The 17,508-nt window shown below is 42.7% G+C and overlaps 2 protein-coding genes across 9 annotated transcripts; one reads left to right on the top strand and one right to left on the bottom strand.

Moving 5' to 3' along the window:
• Positions 1-889: 889 nt before the first annotated feature.
• C8H2orf76 (chromosome 8 C2orf76 homolog) lies at positions 890-12,230 on the bottom strand. Of its 8 annotated transcripts, none has more exons than XM_059852614.1 (7): positions 12,093-12,230; positions 11,339-11,475; positions 9,592-9,744; positions 7,848-7,898; positions 4,355-4,392; positions 4,147-4,228; positions 890-1,075 (listed from the first exon to the last, which is right to left on the bottom strand). In XM_059852614.1, the coding sequence occupies exons 3-7, from the start codon at positions 9,722-9,724 to the stop codon at positions 999-1,001; spliced, it is 381 nt and encodes a 126-aa protein (XP_059708597.1). In that variant the 5' UTR covers positions 9,725-9,744; positions 11,339-11,475; positions 12,093-12,230; the 3' UTR covers positions 890-998. The 8 variants fall into 8 exon arrangements, with proteins under 8 accessions (XP_059708597.1, XP_059708598.1, XP_059708599.1 ...); XM_059852615.1 differs by having other exon boundaries at positions 11,332-11,475; XM_059852616.1 differs by lacking the exon at positions 12,093-12,230 and adding an exon at positions 11,697-11,773.
• DBI (diazepam binding inhibitor, acyl-CoA binding protein) lies at positions 11,898-15,062 on the top strand. Its single transcript, XM_059852621.1, has 4 exons — positions 11,898-12,045; positions 12,129-12,246; positions 13,986-14,048; positions 14,770-15,062. Exons 1-4 carry the CDS (start codon positions 12,037-12,039, stop codon positions 14,841-14,843), a joined length of 264 nt encoding a protein of 87 aa, XP_059708604.1. The 5' UTR covers positions 11,898-12,036; the 3' UTR covers positions 14,844-15,062.
• Positions 15,063-17,508: the final 2,446 nt, after the last annotated feature.

The raw sequence follows: 17,508 nt of genomic DNA on the forward strand, positions 1-17,508 counted from the left end.
AAAAGCATTTCATAAGTGATGTCTACCTAAAGGTACTTTATTGGATGCATGATTATTTTCTATTATTCCTAATTTGGTCCATGTAGTAGGAAAGGCCAGCATTACCAAGAACAAACACATAGCAACAGAGTATTTGGCTCATGGAAAGCACAAAAGAATCAATTCCAGTCTTGAAGACATGTGGCTCACAGGCTGGGCCTCTCCTTGCAAAAAATGCAATCATTCAGGTTTTATTCTTAAAACTGAACCATGAGCTTTCACTCCACTTGGAAAAATGCCCAATCCCTCCTTAGGCACACTGATGTCCTGGCAGAACTCGAGCTGCTAGCCTGGTGTGAAGGTGGCTCCATGAAGTGAAGCTAGAAACAGGCGAGCTGGTCTGTGGACACAAAAGCCTCCCAACAGACATTTGTCCCTTTCAGCATGCTAATGGAAGAGAGGATAATGGAGAGCATTCACCACTGAAAAGCATGAAACACTGGCCAGTCTGCACTATTTAAACAAAAGAGACCAAACAAAATGAGAGAAGTAAAGCTGTGACTTGAAACAGGGAGATTCTCTTCTCAAGTTCTTTAAAACACCCAGTGATTTGGTCATAAAATATTTCATTTCATTTGAAGGAGGTCTCACTTCATTTTCATTAGAAGTTAGTACTGTGATGGGATCATCCTGTGCACTCTATAATTTCCACATGCAGTTACTGTGTGCTGTGGGATCACACCAAGAACATGTGTCCCAGGTCAGGGATGGCACTGCCTGAGGCTCAAAAGCCAAGCACAGCAAAAAGAAAAGGGAGGAAGAAAAAAAGTCATTTATGTCCCCCAGTTTTTCTTCTCTCAGCCTTAGCATATTGACAGAAATTAATTTCTATAGGAAGGGAATTGCACTGTTTGCAAAGAAATCCTCTAGGATTTATTGATCTTTAAGAAAAATCTCATTAAGCAGAATAAGGAAAATTTACAACAGGTATGGGAAAACAAAACAATCTCTTGGGATCTTCACCAGGCCGAAACAGGATTAGCTCTGTAGTTTCTGTAATCTTCCTCACAGAAGAATGCTAATTCCGTCTCATTTTCTAGAAGGAATAAAAAATTAATATTTAGCACACCAGTAAATGAACCAGCAGCCAGCTATTTAGAATCTTAGAAGACAATTAGCAACTTTATGGTCAAAGACAATTATAAATCACCACCCGCTTTTTTTGAAATATTTTTGAAAAAGGTTGCCAGTATTAAAGATGTCGTTAAATTTCATTAAAAACATCCCAAACAAACAAAATCACCAAGAACATGAATGTATAGAAGTAAATATGTACAAAAGACCCCTCAAGATTTGTTTAACACAGTCTTCAGAATTGTTTGCAAAAGCATTCAGCAAATTAGGTGATGGCATTTCTAACACCTTCAAATGCCAGGAAAGTAATGAAGCGTGACACATTCTTTTTTTGTGCATTTTTCTGTTAGGAAAGGGAGAAAGAAACTTCTTTTTCCCATTAAATTAGCCTGTAGGTATAATAATTTAATACTTAGAGGATCAGTAGAATATTTTACAGATCACTTTACATTCTCCCTCATGACCCATCAAAATATGTGTCTGAAGAAGTTAATTTTTTGCCCTGCTGATGATTAATTCATGAGGCTTCGACAATATGCAAAGTGAAAGACACAAATTGGCTTCTCCAGCAATACCTTCAAATACCTCTAATTATTCACAGGGGATATGGCAGAGCTAAAGGACCCACAAAGGTTCAGAACAGTCACAATTCTTTCAACCCAGTAGGTCAAGGACTTCCTCTTCTAAAACAATAAGTCAGCAACATTACTAATTCAGAACAGAGACAAATCTGATGGAATGCCTTCACAATTATTAAACATGAAATTCTTTAAGGTGCTGAGCCAATAAATTCCACATTCATTTTTTAAATTAAACCAAGTTAATGAACTCTGCCCGTCTTGTAAAAAAAAAAAAAAAAAGAAATAAAAAAGAGCAGAAGGGATTATAGAATCTCAACTAGAAAACAGACACGACTATTTGTAATGAATACTGAACACTTTATTAACATACACCCTGCTTTTTTAAAAAAATGCAAGCATTAACTTTGCTGACTGGATAATAACTGTAATAATAATCACTACTACAGAGGCTTTCCTGAGGATACTTATCTAATGTCCTCATAATTTATAACTCTCTAGCCCAACCCTGGATAGTGCCAAGGGCAATCAACTGCAGCTTAGGAAAACTGTTCTGCATGTAGCAGAATTTCCCAGATTTTCTAATGGTGATTCTGATTGTTTTATTCTAGTATTTTTTTTTTCAACATCTAGTCTTGTCCAGATTAGATGTTGAAAAAAAATATCTCAATAGGAGATTTCAAATCTTCCTACTGATTTAAAGAAAATGTACAAAATTTATTGTTTTGTACAAAATGAGGACCAGTGGTACATGATACATGATATCACTTCCTTGTCTTACTCTTTTCTACTTCTTGTTGAAGGAAAAAAGTAAAATCTTCAATATTTTACTACAAAAACCTCACTCCTAACTTAGGTAATTTTCACGTCAAGATACACTGGAACATATCCAAATTCAAAATGACACAATGGCACATTGCATTTTCCAAAGAATGGGTTTTCCTCTCCTATCACAAATATCCTCTATACACTAATGACTAATAACTGCTGTTATTCAGAAAAAAAAGAAAAAAAAAAGCAACTTTAAATCATTTTCTGCCCTAAATGAACCACGCCTCCCTTTGTACAGAGACTGAGAACAGGCTGCTGCATTCCTGTTTCCTTTCAGTGTAACATTTAGACTGATGTTTTGACACCTTTTTTGAGATCACATCCAACTGTTTCACTGCTGTACTTACAAACCCAGTTTCAAAGACAGAAAATGTATACAAATACTCATCCACACCTTTTTGAAAGAAGACAGCTTTGTTATTTCTAATTCAACATTTGGCAATGTCATCAGTCCCTCTCCTGAACTGCACTGTCTCTTATTCCTTACACCGATAAAGATCATGATTAAATTAATCTTTTGCTAACTAAATTACAAATCTGCAAGGCTTGAGTGCCAGTAATCCTCTTTTTTTTTTTTTTTTTCCCTTCCTGCAGACAAAAAGACCTGGTGTGTAGTAAAAACTATGATTCATATTACAGGAACACTCAAAGACCTTTAGGAAAGGTATATTGGTGCCAGTTGTAGTTCACACCAGAGAAAAACATTGAAAAGACATCTCAAGTCACTTAAAACCAGAAAAAAAGAAAAACCAGAAAACCAGAAAAAAATTAAAATAAATCACAGGAAACAGGAGAGCCAAGTAACCTAGGAGAAAGAAATCCCATTCTGTAGCTGGGGAGCAATCAGTGAGCAGCAGGAGCAGGAGGGAGCCTCCTCTGTGAAGCCCCTGCACTTAGAGCACAGGCACTTAAAGCTTTCCAGCCAGGCAAATCAGATTCAAATGAGCAAATGTCCATATCAAGGTGGAATGTAACCAGATCCCCTAAGTACCCTGCTGCCACAAAGTCATTCAGCCACATTTCTGAGAAGCCCAAAGGACATCCAGGGACCATCAATTTTATCATGACAGACATTTCTTTACATTATTACCAAAAGACATGCCCTGTGTGTAGTCTCCTGTCAAAATGTGAGAAATCAGGTCAAGTTTCAACTGTTTGCTATGTTCAGCACATTCTCTAAGTGATACTGCTCGAGCTTTCCTGAGCAATCTGGCTATCAGACACTGTATGCTGCACATTAAACAAATCTAATCTTATTTCATTATTCCATGCTGGTTCCACTACTTACATTACTAACCAAAACATCAGTTTAAATGTTACTGATAAGACCAAGCAGGCACGGTACTAATAACCTATCTGTCAATCATTTAAAATTACTCTCAGCAGAATTATAAGCATACCCTCTAAAAATCACAATTTGCATTCTGAACATTTGGAGTGCAGATACCTGCTGCCCTCAGACCAATGATTTGAATAATGCTTCCCTGAATAATTATCAAGTCGTGTAAAGAGCATCAGAAATAGCATTTACTTTTCAGCAGCCTGTCCAAACATAATCAGCCAGCTATCAGTTTAATGCTACCACAAGGAACAGCATCTTCAGTCAATACAAATGTACTCCTACCTACTCCAGCTGCTTTCAGTGTGCTGTCTTCCTTCAAAATCAGTTTGTCATCATCTTCCAAACTCACTACAAGCTCACCAGTCTACAAATCAGAGAACCAGAATACAAAAATAAGAAGAATTTCCTGGGCTCCAGTCTTCTTTGACAGTGCAGAGATCTGTCTGCATCAAAGCATGCAAAAGGGGAAGAACACAGCTAATAATCTTACCTTAGATTTGTGTGCTTGGTGAATAATCTTCATTGTATCTGAAAGAAAACACAGTGTTTTCCTAAAATAAGGCCTAATAAGCACACAACACTGAAAGTTGTACTAGGGGAAAGACAAACAAACAAAGGGAGAAGCTTCAAAATCTTTTGTTATTTACAATTTTGTGTATTCAACCTGAAGGAGGAGAAAACATCTTTATCTCACAGTTCTGTGGCCACAGCCTTAAAGCAGTCAATGCAACATTAAGGTACCACATCCTACTGGACTTCTGTCTGCTGGCTGAACTGCAACAACCAACTAATGACCATCTCAATTGCCAGTCAAAACACATCTATTTAAATGCCACTTAGGGTGCTTTAACCTAACAGATTTTACACATGCAATTGGGGCAGGACCAACAGCATTTATGCACTGTCAGCTGCTACAGCTCAGTTGATAGGCAGCAAGTAATTAAGACACAGTAAACTTGATCACTTCAGATCATCCCTTGAAATTTTCCTTCTCATGAATACAACACCCACCATCCACAGAAGAAATTTCATTAAGCAAGTTCATTTTACATGAACATCTACAGCCTCTTCTCTTTAATGCTACACCCTCTTAAATAATTTTTATTTTACGTTTGTGTAGTGTAGTGCTTTTAGAAATTAAAAAAAAAAGTATCACTTTCTCCTGGCAACAAGGGCAGGCCTTAACAGAAGGGAAAACAGGGGAAAATAAGACAGTCACTAAAGGAACTGGATGAGTGCAAAGATCCAGAGGGAACAGCTTAAAGCTACGCAACACTAAAAAAAAAAAAAATTGAAGACTGTGTTTGAACAAATCTGGAGTAACACATCAATACCTTCCCAGCAAAGAAGAAAAACCAGTTCTGCTTGTCTGCTCATTTTCTGCTCTAGTTTAGTTTTGTGCATTGAGTGAACATTACATGTTGCAACAGTCTGCTAAGAGAAGGATGCAGCAAAATTAACTATTGGCTAATCCAACTTTCAAATTACCAGGAGCAAATATTCAGGTGTTCAGAATAACAGAGATCACATTCCCACTCAGAAGTTTGCCTCCATACCATTCTGGCCCATTTTGAACACTATTTAAAACATTACATAAGGTAAGAAGTACTCTGTATTCTCACTGCAGAGGTCACTGAGAAGGCAGCCCTGGCATGTTGTAATAACTGTGGTATAAGAAGCAAGACAGACATCAAATTGCAATTACCAGGACCCATCTTGCACAGAAACATTACAAAAAGACCAAGCAATCACAGAAAAAATATATTGCAATCATGAAACCTACTACAGCAAATAAACTCAGCCTGTGCCTGTTAGTTTTAAGCTCCTCTGTCTACTTTGATACCTTCCCTTTTCTCTAGTCCTTGTCCATCATGCCCTGAAGCATTGTCTCAGTTCTACTTGCTCAGAGCTCCACCACTGGCACCCAGCAGTTTACCATGGGTTCATCTGAGCTATTAAATGGCTTCTTTAACTCTGTTACAGGGATTAAACTATAGTCTCTTCCCATAAGCTAAGTCCTCTGACTGGCCTTTGCTATTTCATCCCCACTCAATCATACTGCCAAGGTTTTATCTTGCCTTTTCTGATAATGGGTCTATCATGGCAATTGGTAAGATACCACTTTCTAAATGATTTTATGAACTACCTGCCATACTGCTCCACATTCATGGATGAAAGAAATAAAATTTAGAAGCAGTTTATGGAACAAGCTGGCACCCAGACTGCCAGCATCAGTGAAAAGATGGCAATGACAAGGTGCTAAGATAAAACTGACTCAGAAGAGTTGTAGACCAAGAACCAGAATAATCCATACAAAGAAATGAAGAGAAAATGGAAGTCAGAAGCTTTGGGATGTGAACTGGAGCACTGAGCCAAAACTAAAAACGTGATGGCATTATATATGATGCTAAAACAAAGTGGTGCTGAATTCTGCAGGGAAGGAAGCTGAAACAGTCAAGGTGGGAGACAACCAGATACAACTGAGATTTCTGGCACTGCCAAACAAAACAGGAGGAAAAGTCTGGCTTTTGCTGCAGAAGTCTCACTGCCTTTCCTCACAAAAACATAGGAAAGACAGCAGAGCACTGTACAGATAGCAGAGATGCCAAAACCACGAACCTGGATGATTCACAGCCTGAGGGGAAGGTGAGGAACCTGGCTTTGATTTCCTGTGTGAAAATTTTCCTGCAGTTAGCACCATCACAGTAAGAGCAGGCTCCCAGTAACTGGTGCAACAGGTTTTAAAGTTATGCTCAGTTCTACAGGGCACAATCAGGCCCTCAGCCACCAGATATGTCTTGGGAAAAGCTAAACTGATCTCCAAGTGATGAAAGAAGCACCAGGGATACAACTGAGAGCAGCAGTTCTGGACAGGAACTCCTCAAACAGCCAAAGCCACAAATGGGGTGAAGGGCACCTCCAAATTCAAACTTACACTTCCAGATGTTATGACCTTAAGTAACACATTAAAAATAATAACAACATTCAAGTCCCTGCCACTGATGTAACATCAATCTTAATCCCTAACTCTTTTTCTAGCTTCAATTTGCAATGTTTCACCATCAGCAAGAGCACAAAATTAAATCCTTTGTTTTCTGGGAGTTTTTAAGTTGGCAAATAGAGATTATTACCCTTCATAAGTATTATAATTCACATGTAGATTTTTCACTCAGTTCTTTGAATGACCATAGAGGAAGGAGTTTGTCAACTCCAAGAACATGGGACACAGGATCACTTGCAGGAAAACTCCATGGGAGCTCTGAGAATTGCCAAGTTTAGGAGAAAATATGTGACTGACACCTGAGTTTACAAACTCCAAGAAAGGAAGTAACTCAGTCTATTTAAAAAGTTTTCTCTATTCCAAAGAGATGAATTGGACATGTTCATGCCAATTTGCACAAAAAGGAAACATAAACATAGCTTTGATAGAGTCAGCTTAAATTTCACATCATGCTATTTCATTCCACCAGCTTGTATATCTACTATGAGCAAAGTTCCTTTGTTTCTCTTATATTGTGTAGGCTATTTAAGACTTGAGCATTTTCTACTTTTTGCCTTCAGTTTCTGCTTCACCATCAGTAAATAGATACTGAAGTATAAAAGCACACAGAGAACTACAATTTCAAAGTGTTTTGAGACCACAAGCCGCTCATTAGGGTAAAGAAAGAGTTAAAAGGCACTTTAAAAAAAGTAATAAAAAATTAATATCAAAACCCATCCGTTCCCAATAGCAAATAATGTAAACCATGCAGCCTAATTCAAAGATTCAAACAGATTTTCACAGTAATGGTCAAGTTCTGCAGACAAGATCCCAGTGGCCTAACTCCAGCTACAAGAGCTGGACACGGTTGCAAACGTAGGCAGGCACTGGCACCAACAATAGTATTGTACAGCAATTATCTTTTAAGTTGTATAAATGCTGGTGTAAAATATCATGTGGTCATTTGATGGTAATTACAACAAGAAAAATAAAAACCACCTACCATACTTGTAATTTCTGAAAGGAGGAGGAAGTCCTGATCTTGAAGACACATCTATTAAAATAAAAGCACAAAGTTAAAACAAAGTTCTCTTTCTTAATTATTCCCAATCCTTCATTTTCCATTATTGTGCAATGTATGCATCCCCTGGGCAGCCTTGAAGTCAAAATAAATCTGCAACATAGGAGAGTTGTTTGAGCATCAAATGCTAAAACACAGCCTTTGGCCCAGATTCTGTAGTGACTCCATATGTGAATAAGTTCATCTGAGCATGAAGTCTCTCTGAACAAAACACCCCAGGAGGACAGTGAGTCAGTGCAATTAGGGTATGACCACAGCAGACTGATCCTTCAGAAATCTGCCAGGAACATCCTTTAAATGGTTTGCCCAGCATCTCTCTTTACCTTACACAAACAGCTGACAACTGTCATCCAGAACTGAATCCTTAGGTAAATATGCCACAAAAAGGAAGCCAAACTGCAGAAAATTAACTCTTTAGCTGCTTGCAGGACACAGCCCATAGGTAACTGCAGGAACATTGACACTTTCCCTGGTTCCTGTGACTTAAGCAGGACTCAGAAGGCCCAGCCACCAGCGGGGTGCCCAGCAGCAAGGTGGCTGAAGCCATGATTTCTTCAGTAGTTTAACCATTTATCTTAAACTGCCTCTTCAAAATAGATTACTATAAAGGAAGGAACAGGGCTTTTGCACCCCTGTGGAATGAGGTTCTAAGTCTTGTTCAAAACACTGGCTTTGTCTCAAATAACAGCAAGTTGCAATATTGCCCACATCAAAAGCAAGTTTCATAGCATTGGTTTTTATTTTCTTGCTCATAGCAGCAGCTGTGCCATATGTTCTGAAAGTGCTTGCAGTTTTCCAACATCATCCTAAGACTTTGCCATGCCTATCACTGTCTGGAAGTATGGAAATTGCCAAACACAAGACACCCATTGTCCCAGGGCAATGTCCTAGGAGTTGCTCAAATGTTACCAACTATAACAGCTCAAGACTTGTTTAAGATTACTTCATGCAAAAAAAAAAAAAAAAAAAAACCACCAAAAAAAACCCAACCAAACAAATTATGTTATTTTGTACCCTTTGAATGTCTCCATTGAGGTGTGTGGAAATACACCTGCAAGATTAAGGGTAACACCCTAATAATCACTGTGTGGGCTGGTCTGCAGTACTTGACTTTTACATTCACTGTCACTTTCAACCAGGCTTATAAAAGAGAAAGCCCACGGATGAGTAAATCTGCACCACAAAGCTCAGGACAGAGACAGAAACTCAGAAACAAACATGCACTGTGAGACCACACAGTGTCAAAAACAAATTTTCAAGATTTTCCTTCCTCACAAATAGCAAACAGCCTTGTGTTCCCACATTCCACATATTTGCGTAGTTAGGATCAAAGACATTCTAAATTCTATTCACTTAATAAATTTATGAATATTTGTCAGGAGGAGGAGCCTGAGGCACTGAGCTAAATGCAGCAATGCCCTTGTTTCTTTCAGACTAAACATGTGGATTTGGGCATAGGGGAGCAGTCCACCCAAATTCAAGCATGGCACATGGAAGCTCTCATTAACTCCAGACCTTTCACCTAAGGAAGGACAGCACACGGGGGGATGCAGACACGAATTTGGCATCTCCACCAGAGCCATTCCCATTCACTCGCTCCACAGGAAGGTGGAGGCACTTGGGAGCAGCACTTGGGAGTGAAGTGGAGGAGGCAGGCAGGGCTTACCCTGGCGCACGAAGGCCATGAACTCGCGCACGGTCTGCTCCAGGGGGACGCCGTGGAACACCAGGGGCCGGAAATTGCGGTGCTCGAAGGAGCGCACCAGGCGAACCGTGACGGTCGAGCCCTCTGCTGCCATCAGAACGAGTTCTGAATGACCTGGGAAACACCAACGGGGGGAATTACTGCCTTTCCTCTGCCTACGAGCACAGCTGGAGAAGGAGGAGCAGGCAGGCCTCCTGTAAAGAGTAAAACGTGAGAAATCCAACAGCATTGTGCCCTTCAGGATTGCACTGCTGTGATTCCCACAGGGTCTCAAAACAGATTCTGCACACCACACACTCCAGTACCTGTGCTGTGCAATGCTTCACCAGACTCCCCATTACACATGCAAAAGTGCTCTGGATAAACATAGCCACATTTCTCCTCACAGAGAAAAGCAAGGCACAATTCTTCCCAAGAATATTCATTGGGTTTCACATTCTCTGAACCTCAGAGAAAGGAAGAACAATTCTTATCATTTGCTGTGCCTGTGTTTGTGCAAAAGTAGAATGCAACATGGAGATTGTTTACCCAGAGTGATGGTGTTTTGTTTCCTTGGCCTGTCAGGGCTGTGTGTGTGTCTGTGTATCGGGACTGCTGGCTGACAGTCACAAAATTCTCTGCAGTTCAGTGCTTGGCAGGTTCAGTTTAGATGTAACGTAACATAGTGGAATATAATATAGAATAATATCGTATAATAAAGTAATTAATTAGCCTTCTGATAAGATGGAGTCCTCCCCATCATTCCTCCCTGCCATGGGGGTTGTCCTGTTTCAATAGATAAATGCAAGTGTGTTGTGTGGGTTTTAAGTGACTGAAGACTTCACCTGCTGGGCGCTAGAAGAATGTCCTAAAACAAACAAACCCAAAGACTTTTTTAACCTACTTGTGTTGGAGAGGGTAATACTCTGAAAAATGCCTAAGCTGCTACACAATGCTCATTTTTACCTCCCCAGGAAAAGTGAAAAACCACCCCCACATACACAGGCAAATCATTTTCCTGGTATACTACAGCATAATTAAGGGATTTAATTTATAATAGTCAGTCTCTAGAATGGCTCTGTGGGCTTATACTAGAGAGCAGAGCCTAAAACAGAGCGGCCTTGGCAACCCAAAACCCTCGTCAAACAAGCCCGTGTATTGTTCCATTGGGTTTTTTCTCCCCACAGGAAAATAAGCTCTTTTCTACCTTGATAAACATCTCTATCTTTGGTGCTGGGCATCCCTCAGCTTCCTGGCCACATGCTGAAGTGCCAGAGCTGCTGCAGCAACGGGCAAGGACTGCAGCCCATGTGCTCCAACATCAGCACGACCTTTGCACCTCCCATGCCTGAGCAGGATCTCAGAGTCCACCTCCACTCCTGAGAGACAACCTTTGACCCATTCATCCCCAGATGTTGGTTTTTGTGTGCCTATTTTTTTCCCCTTTTTTTTTTTTTTTTTGCTCTGGGGTTATTTAAGTGCCCCACCATCCTGCAGGTGCATCCCAACCTTGGCTGTATTTGCCCCAGCCATAGCCTGGCAAAGCAAACCACCAATATTTTCATCAAGCACTCTCTGCAGAATGAGGACAAAGACCTTCCACCACACATGGCAACTTGATTTTGCAGCACCTTGGCTAATAACCCCGAGTTCCAATTCCATTTTAAATGGGTGCGTATCACACACCACACAAACAACACATGCCAATCAAAAAAAGCGTACTTTGCACCTGAAAATGACTCGATTTATACTAAACAGCAAAGACGGATGTTTTCTTGGCGCTATTCCACGTGGGCTGGTGACTTGGCGGGTGCAGTAAAGGGCACAGCACTCAACTCACTTGCTCCTAAGCAGCATGAAGAAACACTGTGGGAACACAGAATGGGGAGCTTAATCAGAATTCGCCAATTTTCACTTTTACTACTCAAACCGATCGCACGGAGCGCTGGGACCACGTACTACCCCGCGCCCCCACGGGGACAAGCAGGCAGGTGGGAGGCGCTGGAGGCCCGTTCCTCTGGGAGAGAGGGCCCTCCCCTGACCCGCAGTAACACCGGGACCGCCGCCCGCCCGACCGGGCCCATTACCGCTCTCCGCCGGCGCTTCCGGGTCCCGCCCCGCCCACCAGCTCCGCCAATCGCATCCTTTCGGTGGTACCCTCGAGACGCGCAATTGGCTGAGAGGGCTCTGCCCCGCCCCTCGCGCCGCCGTTGTCTCCTCATGCGCTGATGAATGCGAGGCACCCGCGCCGCCTCCGCATTGGCTCCTTGCCCGCCCTGCGCCCGCCCCTGGCCCGCGCTGATTGGTGCCCGCGGGGCCCTCGGCGCTGCGATTGGCCGGCGGCCGGTCTGGCGAGGGGTGAGGTGGACGCGCGGCGGGGGCGACGAGGCAGAAGCGGCGGGGCCGGGACCGTGTGGGTTCGTCGCGATGACCGAGGTGCGAGGGGCGCGGGGAGCCGGGGGCAGCCGGGGGGCTCCGCGTACCTTCCCCTCACTCACCCCCTGCCGCCTTCCCCCCAGGCCGCGTTCCAGAAGGCTGCCGAGGAGGTGAAGCAGCTGAAGTCGCAGCCCACGGACCAGGAGATGCTGGACATCTACAGCCACTACAAACAGGCCACGGTGGGCGACGTGAACACCGGTAGGCACCGCCCCGGCGGCGCTGGGGACGCCTCGGGAGGCAAAACCTCTCCGTCTTCGCGCTTCCCTCAATCCCGCGGCGCAGCGAAAGTGCCTCAGAGCCGACTTGGCAGGGATTTGTGTGCGGGAGGGCACAGGCTGACCCGATAAGGCTTTGTGCAATTCCCGGTTTTTAGATTAACCCGGCTGCCGCCGTCTGTTCTTTGCAGTGCGGGCCTGAGGATGCTTTGTGTTAGCTGTGTGCAAATATTGGGTTTGGGTTTTTTGGAGACCTCTATTAGTGAGTAGCTGCTCAGGCCGAGGGGTGCTGCTTTAAAGCAAACACTTGTCGGCTATACAGACTTAAACAGCAAGGCGAGTGTTACAAAAGGTGGAATTGCAATACAAGGGTGGAATTGCAGTACTGGAGGGGATGACACATTGAGTTTATTTAGACTGAATTGGCTGCTAAAAATAGTACTGGAAAGCAAAACCAGAAGAATAAGAGAACTTTTATACGAGCTGCAATTAAATATACTTCAGAAAGACTGTACCAAAAATAAGTCTTCAAGTACACACTGTAGGATGTTTCTGCCTTCTTCTCTCACTACAGTGCTGTCCATGGCAGCTCAGTCTTTGGAATAACATTTAAGTGGAGCGTGTCACTATCGACCTTGTGTAACGCTGGAGTAGCTAGAATTAGAAAGGGAAAAGGTCATTTCTTTGGAGTGCTGGCCTCCTAACCCAGTAGCTGGCAAAGTTTATTGAGCGTCCATTGATTTAAAAGCTGGCAGTGAAGGGTACAGGAAATGGTAAGTAATTTAATATCCTTTTTTCAAAGCTGGCAGTGTGAGGGAGAAAATAATTTACTGTGGGTTTAAGATGTGGTCTTTTTGGTGTGGCTGGACATCAGCATTATTAGTGCTTGGCAGGGTGCAGCAGTGCTGTGGATATGCCACCATTCCTGCAAGTGTCTGCACTCCTGTGAAGCAGCAGCCAACGTGAGTTGGCCCGAGGAGGAGCCTGTGGGAGGGTGACTGGTGGGGTTTGTGCTGCAGACAACTGGAGCTGCCAACTGGAGCTACAGGTCACTGTGCCGTGGGAGCTGCACAAGGGTATTTGTGGATACTGCCCAGGTCTATTTGTGAGCTCTAAGAATTATCTTTAAGGAGAGAGAGAGAGAGAGGAAGTAAAGCCACAAAGGGGACTTTACACAAAGATTAACCATATACACGTCATTCACTTTCTGCTTGCCCACACCACAGCCTGCAGTGAAGTGAGTTAAATTTCCAAGGTTTTCAAATGCAGAAGTATAGGTTAGAAACACACCACTAACTTGATGATAATGAGTTCCAAGCTGTATGTTACTACAGACAGCTGTCTGTGTCTGTGTCTCTGCCTGTAACGGACCTCAGGGTGTTTCTGCTTTACTTTACAGCCTGTGTACTTTAATGGGACAGCTCTTATGTGACAGCAGGCTCTTCAGAAAGTACAACTAAACCAAGTGACAGTAGTTAGTGCTCTCCTGCTCAAAGGCTGCTGTCTCAAGGGACTTTTTAAGAGAGTCTGTTTCTGTTGTCACCAGCCATGTTGTAACATATTCCCCTGAGGTGATCTCCTGGCTACAGGTTAGCAAGCAACAGCTGCAGAGATGAGCCATTGTATTTAGTCACAGCTAAGAGCCAGCTAAGCCTTCAAGTGGGTATTACCTGCAGCCAGATCACACAAACTAATCCTGCTGCTTTATCCTGTCTTTCTCAGAGCGCCCTGGTATGCTGGACTTCAAAGGCAAAGCAAAGTGGGATGCCTGGAGTGCATTGAAAGGTAAGTGTCTGATTAAAGAAATTAATAAAACTACTCCTGGCAAACTAGTCTGAAAGACATGTGTAGTTCAGCAGGAAACAGGATTGTGTTGCCTTTTAATGCAAGAGTTCTAGAAGTTCAGAATGCCATGATAATAAATTTTAATTACCTCTGCAAGGCAGAAGTAATCCTGAAAAATATGGCCTGTGTGAAAGGGAATTGGGGTGCAAAATGCCCAGCTGGCCTAAGATGTTAAATAAATAAAGAAGAACAATAACAGCAGCTGAAATTGAAAGTTGTTTTCCTGGTCCCAGCCTAGTACCCCAGAGACTGAGCTCTCCCTCCAGCTGTTATGTATCTTCCAGTTAGGAAAGCTTTTTAAGACACAACTGAGCTCCCAGCTCTAAATGAGGAGCCAAACAAGTGGTCTGATCTGTGACAATGGGGCTTTTTCTGGTCTTTTAAGGAATAGCTTTCCTGTGATAACTGTCAATGGCATTAATAGAACAAATACACTGATTAGTTGCTGTCTGTGCAAAACCAACTTTGCTTGGAAGCACTGTGTTTTCACGACAGATAAAACATATTTGTTTAAAACTTTAGCAGTGGATTCACAGCCAAGTGATCTTCCTGGCTCCTTTGCTCTCCAGTGGCACAGACTAGAGCAAGGAATTGTGACTTGTAAAAGGTAATTCTTAATCTGTGAAAGGTATCTGACTGCTTCCTGTGTTCTGTCCTTCAGGAACGTCCAAAGAAGATGCTATGAAAGCTTACATAGCAAAAGTGGAAGAACTAAAGGGCAAATATGGCATCTGAGGACTGGATAAATCAGCTACATGCACGCCTGAAACCTGCCTTATTTCTAATGTGGAAAACTGGTTTCTAAGAGTAACCTTAGATTCCTAGTATATCATAGTCAGTTCTCCTCATGCCTGTAGTTCAGGAGAAATTATGTACCTGGCTAATGTACTGACACGGTATAAATTCCTTCTGGGAACAAAATCTGGAACTCATTAAAGTGCATTTGGTACTTCAGCTGTTGTGCTGGTGGTCCCTTAGCGCTCGCGGTGAGCTCATCCTGTGAGTGCTGCCGAGCCGAGCCACCTCCCCCATCCTTGTGCCGCTAGAGGGGGACGGTCCCCTACGTTCGGGCACCGCCGGCTCCTGTCCAAACCACTCCTCTCAGGCCGGTGAGTGACAGCCCACAGAAGCTGGAGCACCCCTGAGCTTATCTGGAAAAGGTTATCTCTAATGCTGTGTGTGCTAGGAACAAGGTGCTTGATTCTTATTGCCTGGAGCCTTCAGAGACTTAGTCAACAACTGCCAAATCATCTTTCATAAAACACTTCTGGGACATCTTATTTCCCAGCAACAATGTTGGGCTTCTAGAGTAAAGGCAAATGCTGAACACAAAGCCTTCCCTGGGCAAGGAGAGATCCCAGAGGCGGTGGAGTTGATCCTCTTGATGCTGTAAAAGCAAGAGAATCAATTTGATGTTGCCATGCAGTTGGCTGCAGTGAGGGGTGAGTCCCTATAGACTGGCTGAACACTGGCAAGACTGCTCAAAGAGACTTAGTGATCATCAACAGGAGTTCAATTACAAAACACACCGTTGTGACTGTCTCTAGTTGGCTCATGGTTTTGGTCTGCCTACTATAGTCTCTTGGAGCTGCTGATGATGGAAAGATTTTGCTTTCAAAATGTGACATTGAACTATTCCAGCATAGAGCATTTGAGAAGGCAATCACAACCTTATGCAGAAATAAGGCATTATAATTCCTGCTGTACTGGTTAGCATCTGAATAGGTGAGGACTTTAAGAACTCTTCAGATAAGCATTTGATTTACAGAACTACATAGGGATGAAAACTATCATTATGTATCTGTCTAGGTAAATACAGTTTTGTAGCTAGTTATACATGGTGAGTAGTAGATTTAGTGATTACTTCACATGCTTTCAAAAATTTTAACTTTCCCCTTTAGTACTTTTAATGGGAAATGCTCTTAGAGCTGCTTTTAGTCCTTTAAAATGTGTTAGGATAAAGAGAAAAAAAAAAAAAACAGTTTATTCTTGTTCCTCCTTGTTTTTCTGGGTAAGTAAAATAAGCATTTGGGGTTTTTTTACCTGCTCTTGTATCCTCTGTTACTTGAGATTGTCTTAATTAAATTCACTTTGCGAAAGAGGGGTAAGAGCAGATGTTCACCATAAGAAACACTTTTACCTCTTCTCTAGCCCTAAATTCCACATCTTCTACAGCTCCATCTTGGCAGCTGTATTTTGTGAAGCTGGTTACCTTTGAAGGATTCTGCCAGCCTTTACCAGGACAGAGCTCACACAGCAAGTGCTCCCACGTTGCTCTCCTTTGCTGGGAGCTGAAGCTCTGTGAGCACACTGTGCTTTGCCAGCATGTTTTCTGTCAAAACAGGTGTACTCAGAGTTTTGGCTGCTAAAGTAGTGGAGCTGGGTCTAAAGGATGGGCTGGGGGTAGCAAATTCTATATCCCAGGCCTCATTTGGATTCGTTTCCCCTGTGACAATTAATTGTTACAGTGCTGCTCTCCTTTCTCGTACCTCTAGCATTAGAAAAACATCACTTTGTACACAGTGCTTGTCCCAGAGAGGGTTTGCTCTTGGCCAGGCTTACAAATAATGCTATTTGCCAAGAAATACAAGTGACTGAGAATTCTACCTTGTATGTCTTTATTTGGATACTTAATTTTTTGCTGTTGTAACACCTTTCTGCTTGCAGCTTCACCATCCTTGAGAAAGTTACATCAGTGGTCTTACTATTTAGCTTGCCCTTTGACAATCAACTGTCTTTCAGGAGCAAGCTGAAAACTTCAAGATGTGGCAATAGCTCTGCAGTAAGTGGCTACAAAAGGCACGAAGGCAGAAGCAAAGGTACTGGTGGTGGCTGTGCACAGTGTTTGTGACAAGAAGCAGCAACACAAAATTTGGCTGGATGGGTAGTGATTGTTGAAATAGACTGAGCTGAGTTAAGGGGCTCGTTGTGGTTGGCTGGCAGCAGGATGAATGTCTGTAAATGTGTAAGGATGCTGGGCTGCCTGAAAACGTTGCTGACCTAGTGACCGCCTAGTGCTTGCAGGTAAGGTGTGTGAGGCACCTGGGCTGCATAGATAACACCTGGGCAGCAGTGACACCAGGGCAGTGGTGGTTTAAGGGCATCTGCAAACAGATTTGTAGGTTAGAGGTAATTGCTTTTATTAAACTAATAAGGTGGTAAAAATAGACAACCTTTATCATATACAGCCTGAGATTGGAAACAGAAGCAGCAAGCCTCAAACCAAAATATAATCCAGAGCCATTGCTCAAGGTACTTGTGGTGGAGGATCAGATGCTTTTGATGGCTGGGCAGTGCTGCAAACAGGGGATTGTTCTGACACCCGCTCAGGGAGTTGCTGCTATTTCCTCTTTATTAGATCAAAGAAAGGCCAGCAATATCCTGATGCTTGCAGAGCTTG

Source organism: Haemorhous mexicanus, chromosome 8 (assembly GCF_027477595.1).
Source record: "Haemorhous mexicanus isolate bHaeMex1 chromosome 8, bHaeMex1.pri, whole genome shotgun sequence".
NCBI lineage: Eukaryota > Metazoa > Chordata > Aves > Passeriformes > Fringillidae > Haemorhous > Haemorhous mexicanus.

Bases quoted from the DNA above. Each gene is read 5' to 3' on its own strand.
- C8H2orf76 (XM_059852613.1), bottom strand. From the start codon at position 11,693: ATGGGCCCGGTCGGGCGGGCGGCGGTCCCGGTGTTACTGCGGGTCAGG. The intron at 9,745-11,449 runs GTGAGTTGAGTG...GGTGTTTCCCAG, and splicing joins TTCATGCTGCTTAGGAGCAA to GTCATTCAGAACTCGTTCTG. The intron at 7,899-9,591 runs GTAAGCCCTGCC...TTATTTTAATAG, and splicing joins CATGGCCTTCGTGCGCCAGG to ATGTGTCTTCAAGATCAGGA.
- DBI (XM_059852621.1), top strand. The intron at 12,247-13,985 runs GTAGGCACCGCC...TGTCTTTCTCAG, and splicing joins GGTGGGCGACGTGAACACCG to AGCGCCCTGGTATGCTGGAC. The intron at 14,049-14,769 runs GTAAGTGTCTGA...TCTGTCCTTCAG, and splicing joins TGCCTGGAGTGCATTGAAAG to GAACGTCCAAAGAAGATGCT.